The 15,405-nt window shown below is 30.8% G+C and overlaps 1 protein-coding gene across 1 annotated transcript; it reads left to right on the top strand.

The window, feature by feature from the left end:
• LOC18609608 (mitogen-activated protein kinase kinase 7) lies at window positions 10,902-11,858 on the top strand. Its single transcript, XM_018114978.1, has one exon. The coding sequence runs from the start codon at window positions 10,902-10,904 to the stop codon at window positions 11,856-11,858; it is 957 nt and encodes a 318-aa protein (XP_017970467.1).

Here is a 15,405-nt window from a genome sequence, read left to right as displayed (position 1 = left end):
GTACTAAACTGTATTCAATTTCTTCCAATAGAGAGAGATTAATTTAACCATTTTAGGAGTCTGGTTGGAACTATTATCAGTCACCATACTATTCATTCTTCTAGACATTATGTATCCAATAGATGGAATTCCCCTATTTTACGCTTCAAATAGAAAAGAGCAAAGATCAAGGTTCAATTTAAAAAGATATTTATCTTTTAAGTCACTCAAAATTATAATAAAAAAATAATAATATAATACGGTAATACGAAATTGAGTCAAATCTCTTGTCTTCTTTTGATTCGAATCACGTTATTGATCAATGAAAATTGTTGATTATGTTTTAATTTAAGTGATTGGGTTAAATTGAGTTTTGATAAATTAAGAACTGGTGAGTTTTTTAAGATTGAAGTTTACTGTTTTTTACTTCAATAAACAAAAGTTCAACCAATAAACCAATCATAATTAAACTGGACGGCTACCTGTTTGGAGGTTCTGCCATGTTTCTACCTCTCATTAATTAGGTTGTTAACATCTTGATGTTAATTAAAAATGTTGAATACCTAACAAGTAGCCTAATTAAGGTTTGGAATTGTATGCTTTTGTGATTCTCTCATTATCACGTCCGAATTATTTGCTCTTTAGTAGGCAAAAGTTGTTGAAACAGTTGTTGATAGTAAAGCAACCATGCACAACCCAACTACTCATAGGGTAGATCATGGCCTAATTCATCAAAATTGACATCCACAAGACTTGGGTTCAAGACTTCAAGCTAGGCCTAGGCATCGCATTCCTCCTATACTGAAAATAATCAACATTCTCGGATGAAAATTTTCCAAGCCAGTACCGGGAAACAAGGGCTAGACTAAGTCATGAATGACTTCAATTTGTTCTTCTTGTTTTCATCATTTGGCTTTGGACCAATGGCTATATATATATACATACACTCCATACTAATTTCTTGATTTGGCTAATATAGTCAAAGGAGATATTATTCCACCGAAGATTTCTTCTTTATATAGAGGTTGTTATTCCTTGGAAACTTTCTTAGAAATTTTCAGGTAGTCTGTAATTTGTTATTGTCATGTTCATAGTCAATGATATACTAGAATCAGGGCTCAAGTTTATCAGTTTCATTGCAAATTTTAATCAAATTAAACTAACTTTATTAGCTTTGCAGCAAGTGAAAAGGAACTATGTTCTTTTACCAAAATAACCTTATTTATAATTCATTTTAAATATTTTTAATAAGCAGAAAGGGAACTCTCATGTGTACACTCTAAAGTTCCAATGAAATTTGTTACAAGTCTAACAAATTCAATAAATAGGTAATGGAATTACCTAAAAATGATGCTTGAAAGGCTGAAATTTCTTAGGTGGCGTGGGTCCAACACTCATTCTCTTTGAATTTTTATGACATAATATTTTTAAAAAAATTTAATTATTTAAAAAAATTTAAATAAGTCTTTATACTTTTATTGCATTCAATCAAATCGTTCTACTTTTTTTTTAAACCAAATAAACTTTTATATTTTTATTTTGAGTTAAATAATCTTCTATAATTAATGATAAATTTAGTAAAAGTATAATTTATCATTTTATATCACGTGATATTAATGTGTCAGATAATATTGTCATGTAACTTTTTTCACCATCTACATTGACGTTATGTTAATGTCATGTAAATATAAAATAATAAATAATATTTTGATTAATAATAATTAATCAACTATTAATCATAAGGATTAATTTGACTCAAAATAAAAATACAAGAGTTTGATAAAAGGTAATAAAAAATAAAGATTATTTGAATTTTTTAAATAATTTATGAAATTTTTTTAATATTATACCAATTTATATCATATATTCTAAAACAATTTAATTTAAAGATTAATATTTAATAATGTGTCATGACCAACCAAATGTTCAAAAAAGTCAAAGTGGTTTCACTTAATCTTTCAATGCATAATCTTGTCATGCAATTCAATTCTTTCATCAATTAATATCTCGATAAGACACACAGTATGCTTCAGTTTCTAATATATATATATATGTTAGCTAGTTAGCTCTTGAAACTAGTCATTAACTCTTGTAATGAAATTTGAAAACTCCTTTTTGAATTTTCATTCTACTTTAGCTAAGGATTTTTTTGAGTTAATACATGTCAATAAGTAATGAGATATTCTCCTTAGAATCAATTAAGACCATGAATCTTATGTTGATCATTAATCTATCTCCACATATATGTTTCATTCTATACCCAATATTCATTCCATTGTACATCTTACACTATAGTACATAAGACTATATCAAATTATACATTTCACATACAAAATAATTTGATACTTTCAAGTTTAAGGGATCTGTTATACAACTGTCACATGAGAATTTATTTACACAAATATTTGAATTGAATATTAAATGAAATTCTCATAACAAGTCATGCTCAGTAAATTTGTTCATATAATAAACATATATACATTTGTTCAAGTATTCTACTATAATCTATGAGATTGTTGCTCATTTCACAAGTGATAAATAAAACATATATCGATCTCTCGATTTTATCAATGTCTTATTTTTTATTAAAAATGGACAAAAAAACATTTAAGAATAATGTTATGATGTAATAAAAGTCTCATAATTATAAAACTATATAACTCCTTTGACAAATCGAACTTTGTCTTTATAAGCAAATAATAATATTACAAATGCACTCATAGATAAAGAGAGTCTTTATCAATTAATACAATAAAAAAATATATTAAGAATGTACCTTATAATTAATTGGATTGGCTTTCAGCATACATTAACGATTAGGAATAAATTTTAATTATAGATAAATTGTAAAAGAATATTTAATTATATTTTAGTATATTTTCTTCTATATTTAATTTTTCAATGTTATATTAAAAATTAAAAATACTATAAATAATAAGGATATTGCTATCATATTAACTCCAGTGACACAAATTCTTGACTCTGCCACCAACTCATGAACAGGGGAAGCTAGGATTTTATAATTCAGAATATGGTCAGAAAATGGCTACTACATTTTTTTCATGATCCTGTTGACATCCACTGAATCCGACTTTAAAGTAGGTCATACATCGCCATCAGAATCTGGGTTGGTATGCTCTGTGCCTATGTCCACTCGATTTCTTCTGCGTGCCAAAATTTTATATGTTTTTTAGAAAGTGGCTGCCAAATGTTAAACAAACTAAACCAATTGAATCCTCCACACCACATGACTCGAAAAGAAATATCCAAGGGTCATAGGTGTTTTGCATCCTTCTCCAAATGACAAAATTGTCCATATGCGTCATGGGTCAGGTTGAGCCTAACAGGCCTTTTTTAAAGTGAAGCCCGAGTTGGCTCAGCCCGTCTATTTATTATTAAAATAGTATTTTATATTTTTTATTAATATTTTAAAATTAAAATTAAACAAAAATATATTATTTATTAATAAAAAAATTTTATGAGTCAGATTGGATTTGAACCTAAAAATTTTTATACAAACCCAATTCGATTTAAGTCAAACAAGCAGATCTGGACGAATAGCTTGATTCCTTGAATATCTTCATTAAAAGGTAAATAGATGAATATTATTATCCAACAAAAAAGAATATTAAATATGAAATATCCTCAGTAGTCAATATATTGACAGGTATATATGCTTCTTAAAAATGCTCAGAAGCCATAAAAGAGAAATTCCACTTTTTCATAAGCATGGAAAGGTCGTTTAGTTATGTAATTAACTTTTTCTATTCGACCCAAATTATGAAGAATTTCTTATAGCAAAACATGAAGTATTAAAAACATATTTATCAGTCATGGTGAATAACAACATTTATTTTATGATCCAGAAAACACGAAAACAGAAAACAAATGGTGTATCGTTTTTCTTTTACTTTTATATATATATATATATATATATATAATATATATATATATATATATTTTTTGTTAAGTCATTATTTTATTTGTATATTATTATCATATTTATGAGTTAGTGGAAAAATGAATAATATTCACTAAAATAGATTTTCATATCATATTCAAAATCACTTTGATAGTTTCATTGTCATAATAATGAAATTATCAAGGTGACTTGGTCATTAACAGCCAGAGGCGGAGGGGAATGAGGGTTAGTAAAGCCCCCACTCCCTCTAAATATTTTAAAATTTTTATAACAATTGTTATTTTTTTGAAATTTTATAATTTTATCTTTATAATAATTTTATAATATATTCTTTTTTTTAAGAATTTTATAATTTTGTTTTTACAATAATTTTATAATTTTGTCTCTTATTTTATAATTTTTATAACATACTAATATATAATTTGAATTTATATTTATCCTGCATTTTATAAGAGAGTTGTTGGAGATAATAAATGACTTTTCAAAAGCTTTACAACTCAATTCTCAAGACATACTAAATGCAATTCGTTTAGTATCATTGACTCAAAAGCGTCTCCAACAATTGAGAGAAGACGGAAGGAAACCTTTGCTTGAGTCACTGAAGAAGTTTTGTGAGAAATATGAAATTGAGATTCTTAACGCAATGACTAAATATAAATAAGGTAAAGGTTGTCTTCAAAATAATAATGTCACAATTGAGCACCATGTTGAGTTGACTTGTTTCTTACTACTATTGATTCTCTCTTACAAGAATTGGATTCTAAGTTTAAAGAGAATATGGTGAAGGTACTCACTCTTGACACATCTTTAGACTTTCAGAATGATTTTGACTAATTTGATGTTGAAAGTATTTGCAACCTTACAAATAAATATTACCCCAATGACTTTACTGAGTATGAAAAAATACATTTAAACTATCAATTGGATCTATTCAAGCTTGACATTCTTCATAATCAAGTTATAAAAAATGTATCTACACTTTTTTATCTATGTTAAGTGTTAAAGAAGATGAAAATATCAAAAATTTACTTCCCAGTTAACAAATTAATCCAACTTGTATAAACTTTTCTAGTTTCCACTATAACATCAAAGTATGCTTTATACTATGAAACTCATTAAAAATGAGACTCGTAATAGAATGTCAAATGATTTTCTTTAAAATTTGTTGATCATTTTCATTAAAAAAGAATCATTCGAGGCTTTGATATTAATTCAGTGATAATGCTTTCAACTTTATGAAAGATCGTCGAGTTCAATTAAATATGTCCAATCTTAACATGCAATAGGTGTTAAAAAATGTTTTTATTTTATACTTAATTCGTAGTTGGAGTTATTTGTGTAATTTTTACATGAATTTTTTCCATCTAAGTTGCTTTATGTTTTTGTCAAATATTGAACTCTAATATGACTATATCTTTTTCTGAATGGCAAGACAATATTATTACGCAATGCTAGAGAAAGAGAATACATAGGAGGAACTATAAGGGCCAATTCTTGAAAGAGAAGGCTTAAAGAGCATAATGTTGAATCAAAAGAAAACAACCTCACAAAAGATGCCATTCTACCTAAAAGACAAACAAAATAGAGAATAGAACTGCATGATAAACACATGTGGGAAGAAAACTCAATATGATAAATAATGGGTTCAATAAATAGCCCAAGATTCCCAAACAATAGCCAGAGTCCAAAGAGCAAGTGAAAATCATCAAGGCAGAATCATAATGCATGACAAAGCATTTTGAAAATTTTTGTAGATTAGAACAGACCCAAGAAGTAATCAAACTTGATAACCCCAACTATAACCAGACCATCAGCTAAGCTATTACCTTTTATATTGATGTGGGCAAAGATTAAATTTCTAACATTGGCTTTAAGAGCTTCGACGAAGTTAGATAGGTTCTTCATATGCCAAGGGACTGAGTTGTGGTCATTTACCTAAGCAACGACGTTTTTGGAATCACTTTTGACCTAGAGAGGATAAAAAGCCCATGTAGAAGAGATAAACAATGAGAGACCTTCCTTGATGGCAAGAAATTCAATGAAGTCAGAATCCTGAATGCCAATAGGATAAGAGAAAGTTCTTTTGATAAATCCATCATGGTCTCTAATGGCACCCCTAATGCCAGCAAAACTTGGTTTCCTTAAAGCAGAGCCGTCCACATTGAGTTTGAAAGATCCATTAGGGGGTATTGTCCATTCGGTTGAAGGTTTAGATTTGCACTTTCTTTTTTTAAAGGTAATTTTATTAGGCTTAAAGAAAAAGTGAGTTGTAAGAATGCGATTAAAAAGCCACTAACCATTACACTAGTGAGCTAATTTAACAAGGATGATATCCAAGAGTTGGCTTGAATCAAGATGTTTTCCTTGAAAGAGAATATCATTCCTGTATAACCAAATAAACCAGACTATGAAAAAAAAAAGCATATACCAAATTTTGGGAGAGCCTATTAGAGGGTTGCTTTGTTACTTAGAGATGAAAAAATTGGTGGCGTCACTTAGGTGGACTCAATTAAGCCCCCATAGATTACAGTTGTGCATCCATACTTGCCATGTAATAGAGCATGTGAAAAATAAGTGGATGGTGGTTTCAATTTCAACGTTACACAAAAGTGCATAGAGATGCGTTGATGTTGCATAAACCCCTCTTAAAGAGCTCATGTTTAATAACCCTTCCAAAAGCTAATTCAATAAGGGTTGGGATCCCCATTGGTCCATTTGAGTGGCATTAATGGAGGAAGGCATATAAGAGCTACAAGTGGATTTTTTCTAAATGGCTCTGTTAGGGTCACATGGTTGTGGATTTATAGGCTGTGTTGATAAATTACAAAAATGAGTTTCCAATTAAATGAGTTACATCTTAATTGAATGAACCATTTCTAATGATTATCTTCCCAACATCCAAAGTCAGCAACAACTTCTATTTTGTTGGAAGCCAATGGATAAATTCTTGAAAATTTGAGAGAAAATTTTTTTCCTTCTAACCATAAATCAGTCCAAAAATGGATGGATTCACCATTGCTAAGGATGAAACCGAGATTCGATGTCACTAAATCATGAAAAATATCATCAGCTATAAGCGGACGAACTATATTTCTCCACAAAGATGATGATTTAAAGGTAGAGGGCAAGAAGCAGAGCATGCAAATTAGTACTGTGTTTAGCAGAAATAACTTTTTTCCAAAAACTAAGGAGCTCATTAGCATAACGCCACAACCATTTATTAAGCAACGCATTGTTTTTCAAACCCAAGTCAACAATACCAAGACCTTTGTAACACTTAGGCCTAGTGACCAAAGCCCATTTAACATAATGGATTTTTTTTTTCAACACACCCTGCCTGTAGAAAATCTCTCTAAATTTTTTCTTACTTGTTCTTAATTTTAGAAAGCATTTTAAAGATGGAGAGAAAATAAAGAGGGAGGCTCTCTAGAACTAACCTAATGAAGTTGAGTCTGCCACCCTTTCCAAGATGCCAATCTACTATGGAAGCACTCAATGATAGGCTACCATAAGGATAATGAGTTGGTTGCAACATCAAAATGGAGACTGGGATAACTGGTAAGGAGCTTGTCGACTTTGCATCCAATGGATGAGGCCTAGTGGGCAAGATCTTGTTAGAGAGCATTGATGTTAATGAGACTGCTCTTGTTGAAGTTAACTTTAAGGCTCAAGATAGCTTGGAATCCTTTAAAAAGTTTGCTCACATTTTTCAAAGAATTAAAATTTGATTTACAGAAAATAAACGTGTCGTTGGCAAACTAGAGATGAATGATAGGTGGAAAGCTTTTATGAATAAAGAGTCTCTCAAAAAGATTTCAAGAGATTGCTTTGTGACACATAATGTAGAGCAATTTCATAACGATATTGAAAAACATGGGAAATAAGGAGCAACCTTGCCTAAGGCTTTTTTGAATGTGAAATTATGGTGTTGTGGAACTATTGATGAGGATTGAAATGGATGTTGTGGAAATACAATGATGAATCCATTTGCACCATTGTTCGCCAAACTCATGAGCTTCATGATAAAAATTAAGTAATCCCAATTGATGCAATCAAAAGAATGCCACTTTGCCTTCTTTTTTTGCTTAAGTCAATAAGTTTGCTGGCAATGGATGAGCAGTAGAGAATTTGTCTTTTTTTTTTTATGAAGGCAAACTGAGAATTACCAATAACAAAGCCCATGATTGATTGAAACCTAGGTTAAGTGGCAAGTCTTCAACTTTGAACCATGAAAACCTTTCTTCCATTTATGTGAAATTGTCCCATAAGACCACTTTTTTAAATCACAAGTCAAACCACAATTTGTAGTTTCCCATGCATGATTCAAGGTCTTCTAGATGGAAAAAAGTAATGATAACTATGATTCCTCCCATTTGTCTCACCACAAATTGAAAACCTTCTGGGGTGAAGATTTTTTGGAGAATGCAGTGGTCCACGTAATGAATGATGACGCTAACAGCGCTGCTCTTAAGCCATCCTGTCTCATTTGTGCTAGCTTCAATAACATAGAGGGGTTGTTGTTGTGGTGTGGGAACTTCATGGGTTGGATGGGGGGAATTTGGCTTACTATGAAGACCTCCTTGTATGTTTTTCTATCTCTAGGGGAGCTAAAGGGAAGCCTATTTCACAATTTGCCATTCTGTCTTGAATGAGTAGCTTCAAGCTGCTTGGGGGCTGGGGTTAGTCTTCTATGGTCTCAACCATAGGTGGCTTTTTTGACAATGATGGTGTGGCCATCAAGGATGGTCCTGTTTGCATGCTTTATGGTAAACTCCATTTCCCATGGGTCTCAATATCAGATGAAAGCAAAAGTGGTGGATGAGCTTCCTTTTAGAATGGTAAGAGATGAAGACATCTCTCACCTAACTATAATAGTTGGAAAAAGTCTTTAAGGGTGGTTTTGGTGACTCTTCAATTGAGATTATCAATGTGGATGGTGAGAATGGTGGAACTCCAATCATGTTGGGGTAAATTATGGGTTGTAATTGGTTTGATGGGCTAGGTATTTTGGGAGCGATTTACTAGATTGTAATGTGGCAGTTGTAGGGATTAGTGACCTCGATATGTGGGGAAGGGGGCATGGACAGTCGGGTAAGGGTAAGGCAGGGTGGGGTAATTGTGTGGTTAGATAGCAAGATGATGGTGTATTGGGTGGGATCCTAAACGGTGCATGACTTTCTCTAGTTGTCTCCAAAAAAAAAAAGGGGGGGGGGGGATTATCTACACCCACCAAACACGAAATCCTAATTTCGTCATTATGAACAACAGATTTGAAAATTGGACTACTTAATTTAAATAGAATTTAGGTTTTGAGTTTTTTTTTAATGAATTTGTAATTGGAAGTAAACTGGGTAAAAAGTTGAGGAAAAAAATTTGGAGTTGGAAATAGGAGTGACACTTTGGGAGCTTAGGAATTCGAAATAGGGAAAGTCGACTGCCATGTGGAGCCATGGCAATTGAGCTTTTGTTGTTGTCTAAATTTCTCTTTTTTCAGAATATTTTTATATTTTTATTACTATTAGTTTTTATGTATTTCTATTTTTATTTTATATTTTCTAAATCCAATTTGGGCTATTAAGTCCTAAGGGCCAATTAGCCCATTAAGATCCAAAAATAGTTAAAACATTGGGTACCATGCGCAATTAATAAATTAGATTTTAGGTTCAATTGTCTCACTTAGCTCATAAACCTAATTAGACAGTGGGACTTAAATTCAATTTGTTAATTCAAAATAAAATGGTATAAAAATATGAAATAATAGATGAAACATTAAATTAAAAAAACAATAGAGAAAATTGAAAAACATAATGGTTAAGAATAATAATTAATAGATAGTCCGGACAAAATAAAGTTTTTACATGTTTACTGTAAATTATAAATCACTAGTGATTTTAAAAATCATTATTTTTGATAAGGTATAGAAAAGAAAGATCGTCAAATGCAAAATATACTCAAATAATAATAAGATTATTTTAAAAGTAAGTAACATTTTCAATTTTACTAAATGAATAATTTATTAAATAAAAATCTATTGTTCTATAAAGAATTATTAGACTCGAACTAGTTTTAATGGGTATAGTTTTCTAAAATCTTCAATTATAAGTTATTGACATGATTAATAAAAACCAAATTCACATATATTGCTTTGTAATTGAGTTAAAAAAAATGAAGATTTACCTATAAAAATTAAAACCTTGAAGAGAAACGCATTTCCATATATATGTACCATTATAAGGTGAATTTACTATAAAATATTTTAAAAATCATCTCTTTTGAATTTTGATCATTTCATGAACAGTGATATAATCACTCTGGATGAATGATTTAAGAGTAGTGCTATCTAATATTCACTACTAAACACGGTGAATAAACCACTCATTTTAAACATCACCAGACGTGCTCCTCCTCCGCCACTTTGTAATCATGAATGTGACGAGCCGCGTATGTATGTACAGAAGAATTACACACAGCCGAGGGTCAATTCGTAACCCATTAACTGGTGCGTTTTATCAATGTTTGCCAGGCAGTAAATAATTAGATGCTTCCACCAATTCAATATCGCAATCATGTTCTTCCGAAAACCGACCATATGGTAAAAAATTTGAATAAAAAATTATATATCCCTCAAAATGGAACTGCCATAGTGCCATTTATCAAGAGATTCTTCCCAGGAAAAATGCCCTGTTGCCCTGTCTTCGGATAATCGCTTTGACCTGAAAAATGTTAACTGCCATCGACGCGATCAAGTTTTGTAGTCGCGTAGCATCTACTAGTGGTATTTTCCATTCTTTCCTCTCTAACACTATATAATCCTCACCCAAATTGAAGGAACAAAACTTCACGACAACAAGTTCCAAAGTCCTTGTCTGCCTAACCCTTCCAAACTTTTGCACTTTAATTGATTTAATTTCTCTTTTTTTTATCTAATTAATTTACAAAATCAAGTACTCGTTTGATGAGTTCTCCTTCCAATCTGAAGGTCAGATATTGACACGTATATATGTCTCTAGTTAAGCATAGACTTCAACTCAGTCTCGAGCTTCCTGTTCCAGAAGTCAAGATTTCGAATTTCATTCCCTTCATTTATCTACCCAAGTCCACAACGACCGCAAGTCAAGAAGTATCTAAGCTTCTTGACTTAGAAAAGCTCTGCGTTTTGGGCCATGGTAACTATGGCACCGTTTACAAGGTGCGCCATAGGCAGACTTCAGCAATCTATGCTCTGAAAGTCATCCGCGCCGACCCTGACGCTAGCCAGCAGCCTTATCAACAGTCCCATGAAATGAAAATCTTGATTTCTACCGACTCTCCTTACATTATCAAATGTCTTGGGGCCTATGAATCACTGGCAGGGGAAAAGGCAATTGTCATGGAGTATATGGATGCAGGAACGCTTGATACGCTTCTTAAAGCTAATGGCCCTTTCTCCGAATCCTCGATTGCCCACATTGGCTATCAAGTTCTTAGTGGCCTCAATTACCTTCATGCGTTCAATATTTTCCATCTGGATATTAAGCCTTCAAATCTGTTGGTTGATAAAAACATGAATGTGAAAATTGGTGATTTTGGTGTCAGCAAGATAATGCCAGAGAGTGACCCACCTGACTATTGGGATATCTATGTGGGTACCTACGCTTATATGAGCCCGGAAAGATTGGACTCGAATATGTATGATCCCAGGTTTGTGTCTGCAGCAGATATTTGGAGCCTGGGTGTGACTTTATTGGAGCTTTATGTGGGTCATTTCCCATTTCTCCCACCAGGAGAAAAGCCCAATTGGATGCAGCTAGTGTTGATAACACGTTATGGAGAAGCCCCAAGCATGCCAAAGGAGGCATCAGAGGAGTTGAGGGGCTTTATCAGTTGTTGCTTGCACAAGGAACCCAACAAGAGATGGACAGCTTTGCAACTTTTGTCACATCCATTCATTTGCGGGAAAGGGAGACTCGAGGATTAGACATTTATATATGTTCATCCTCTTACTTAAAAACCCAGGGAAAACATTCATGTCATCATCCCATCGGTTTGGTAAGAATACAGGTAGATGAAAAGCTCTAGCTGAAATACATAAAATGCAGAAGTTAATGCCATAGCCTGATAGTGATCGTCTTTAAATTCGTTGAGATAGATTGTAACTCAATTGTGAACTTTACATGGTAGCTGACTATTCCCATTTAGGCTTTTTAGTTTTGGGCTAGGATTAAAGGCCTGGGAAGAACTCGACAAACTTCATGAACAAAAATTAGCATAATAGGGGCAGTTCTATCCGGTTCTTCTTCCCTTCTATTTAATTTGTTCCACGTCTTGACAAAACAAAGAACAGCAAAAGCGGCATGCGAAGAAAGCAAGGAACAATCCAAAACCTAAAATATAGTTGTCACGAGGCTATCACGATGGAGAAAGAGATTTGGCTGAAGACATGCCTAGGGAATGGGGAAAATAGTCAATCAGTCAATGTCCGTAGAAGTTATGCAAGAATTTTCCTCTTAATGGGAAAATTGACCCATGAACTGGCCTGATACTCGTGGGTTAACAGGATTTGTCAAAGTCAGCCGCATATGAAAATTTTAAGCTTCTTAAAAATAAATGATACCACTCCATTATTTACTCCGTGATTTTATGAAATTTATGCACTTTAATCCTTTATTCTCTCCTACCATGAACAAAGTGCGCTTCATATCTGGCGTCTCTCACTTGTTGATTAAAAGATTCAACACATAGCAGAATATTCTCATAAGTTAATCTAACATGAATATATAAAAGAAAAAAAATATTTAGTAAAAAGATAAATAATATTACGTGGATAGTCTATCTTTATGTCATGTGTCCATTCTAAATAATAAATATTATGTAACCTACTAATTAAAGTAAAATTTTAATTTCTGTATTGAGAAACTAAATTTACTACATTGATTATTTCCATTTGCATATTTTACCCCTTTAATGCAAAATCAAACTAGATTAAGTAAGAATTTCTTATTGTTAACCTAAATGAATATATAAATGATTATTTAGTGTTATAAATTCAAAGTTAAAATACTAAATAAGTCTATGAATTATTTCAATTTTTTAAAACAATTATTATCTTTTCATTATATCCAAATAAATTCTATTATATGGTTTTATCCAAATTGGCCCTTATATGAATGAAAAAAAGTTACATGATACGTTTGATTCTAACGATCGATAAATTCATGATATATGATATGACTTTTTTGAGTGGCAAAATTGACTTATTTAACTAATAAAAAAATTTATCTAAGTACAAATCATAAGATAGGAATTTAACTAGATACAAAAAATAATATGACTTATTTAAAAAAGTTGAGAAAATTCACGAGTTTATTTAGTATTTTAGTCAAAATTAGAGTACAAAAAAGATATTGCGCTCAAATATACATTTGCTAGCATATCTCAAGCAAAAAAAAAAAAAACTTTATAATACTAAAATTTGCATCAATCCCATTACTTTCTCTTCAGATTGTTTAACATAGCATTCAATGGCACTATTACTATTAATTTGTTTTTCTTTTTATAATGACTTTGAATTTGATTTTTTTTTATACTTATTACTAATTTGTTTGTTGATAACAACTCACATTCTAAACTCAAAAAGTATGAATCCTATAAAAGCTCTTGTACTATACATGTTTAATCAATTATGCTCTTTATCTTTTATTACATTCAAATGAGTTTTTAAATTTTTATTTTGAATTAAATAAATTTTTTTACTTAACAAAAATGTACCATTGCTAAATTTGATGCCGGATGTTCTTTCTAAGCCACATGGTTTATGACTTAACTAGCCAACAAAGTCACGTGGTAGACCTAGAATCCAGATAAGTGCTGAAATCATAAAAAAAAAAAAAACTCAATTCCTCTTCTCATCTTTTCTTTAATTGAGGTAATTTTTTAAAATTCTCCTCCTTTATCTTTTAATATAGAAAATGAAAATCTAAAAAATCCTTAACCCTCTTTTTAGATATGGAGAAAAAGGAAGAAATTTTTGAAAAACTACTCCTATTTTTTAAAAAAGGGAAAGGATCAACTAAGGCTATTAAAAAAAAAAAAGAAAAAGGAGAGGAGCTGAAAAATGATTTCTTTTGGTGATTTCGATGATTTTGGCTTTGGCTCTACTATGAGATTTCGTTATCAAGTCACGCTATATGTCACGTAAACAAAAAACATCATTGACATTGAGTTTAATAATGATTAATTTTTATTAAGATTAAAAATTTATTTAATTTAAAATAAAAACTAAGAGTTCGTTTAAATATAATAAAAAATGAGAAATTAATTGTATAAACAAGTATAATAAATTGATTGTGTTGGGGTTTAAGCCAATTCAAAATTTACTTTATGTGATTACTTCTAACTTTACTCGTTTCCCCCTTAAATAGAGGTTGTTTTGAAATGTTGTCAATTGCAAATTTTCTGACTCTCTTGATACGTTTTTGTTAAGGACTTGGTTTCTTTGGTTATGTTAATCATTTTTCTTCATGTCGTTTCCTTCACTTATATTTAGTTTCTATAATTCTCTAATCCTCATTTTTGTTCTCAAAAAGTTTAACTTCTTTGTTTTTAGACCTCTTTGAATTGGTCTATATATAGAATTTGGTCTTTTTTATTTATTAATATTTGATAGTTATGTATTTCAACCTCCATGATAAATTATTCAATTTCTTTAATTATTTTTGTACGTCTATGGTTTTACTGCATTCTAGGATTGTCCATGAAATTAGCTACTTGCTTAAGCTCGAGGGCTCGTCTTCGTAAGCGCCAAGCCCGGACATAGTTTCTTAAGCTCGAATTAACTCGACGTGATTAATTTATTTTATTAAAAAATATTATATTTTAAATATGTAATTATAATATATATTTAAAAATATTAAAACATTATTATATTATATTATTTTAATAAATATAATAATTAAACAAACGGGCCAAGCCGAGCTTGAGCTTGACTCTAAAAAAGAGGCTTAATAGGTCCGCATCAACCCGACCTGACCTAGCTAGTGGACACCTATATAATCATTTTTATATTATTATTTTTATTCTAAATTCAAAAAACTTATTGTAAAGGAAATCATCATTCATGCACATATAAATCTAGTTCGAATAAAAGAAATTTAAAATTATTTGAGAAATAAGAATAATAAAATTTTTATTTTCTATGAAATATAATTTAAAAATTTATAATGCACTTTGATATTTATTTTTAAATTTAAAGGAATAATATTTTATTTCAAATCATTATTTTTCCCTCAAATTAAAGAAACTCCAAAAGCCCAATTAGTATTTTATTATTTTTCCCTAATCAATCTCCCTCCGTTAAATACGAATACCAGAAGGCCGCTACCCTACGTGGCAACTTCTCAAGGCCCATTTGTTGAAGGCCCACCGCCTCACGAATTTACCAAACCATGTGTTACATTATCCTTTAAATTTTAAAATTTTAATATTGTTTTCTTCGTGAAGTAAAAATAATTTTCAAGAAAAAGGGA

The sequence above is a fragment of the Theobroma cacao genome, chromosome 2 (genome assembly GCF_000208745.1).
Source record: "Theobroma cacao cultivar B97-61/B2 chromosome 2, Criollo_cocoa_genome_V2, whole genome shotgun sequence".
Classification (NCBI taxonomy): Eukaryota; Viridiplantae; Streptophyta; class Magnoliopsida; order Malvales; family Malvaceae; genus Theobroma; species Theobroma cacao.
This window is presented reverse-complemented; position numbering and strand designations above follow the sequence as displayed.

What these genes read in the sequence shown, in the direction of transcription:
- LOC18609608 (XM_018114978.1), top strand. Translation starts at nt 10,902, where the DNA reads ATGTCTCTAGTTAAGCATAGACTTCAACTCAGTCTCGAGCTTCCTGTT.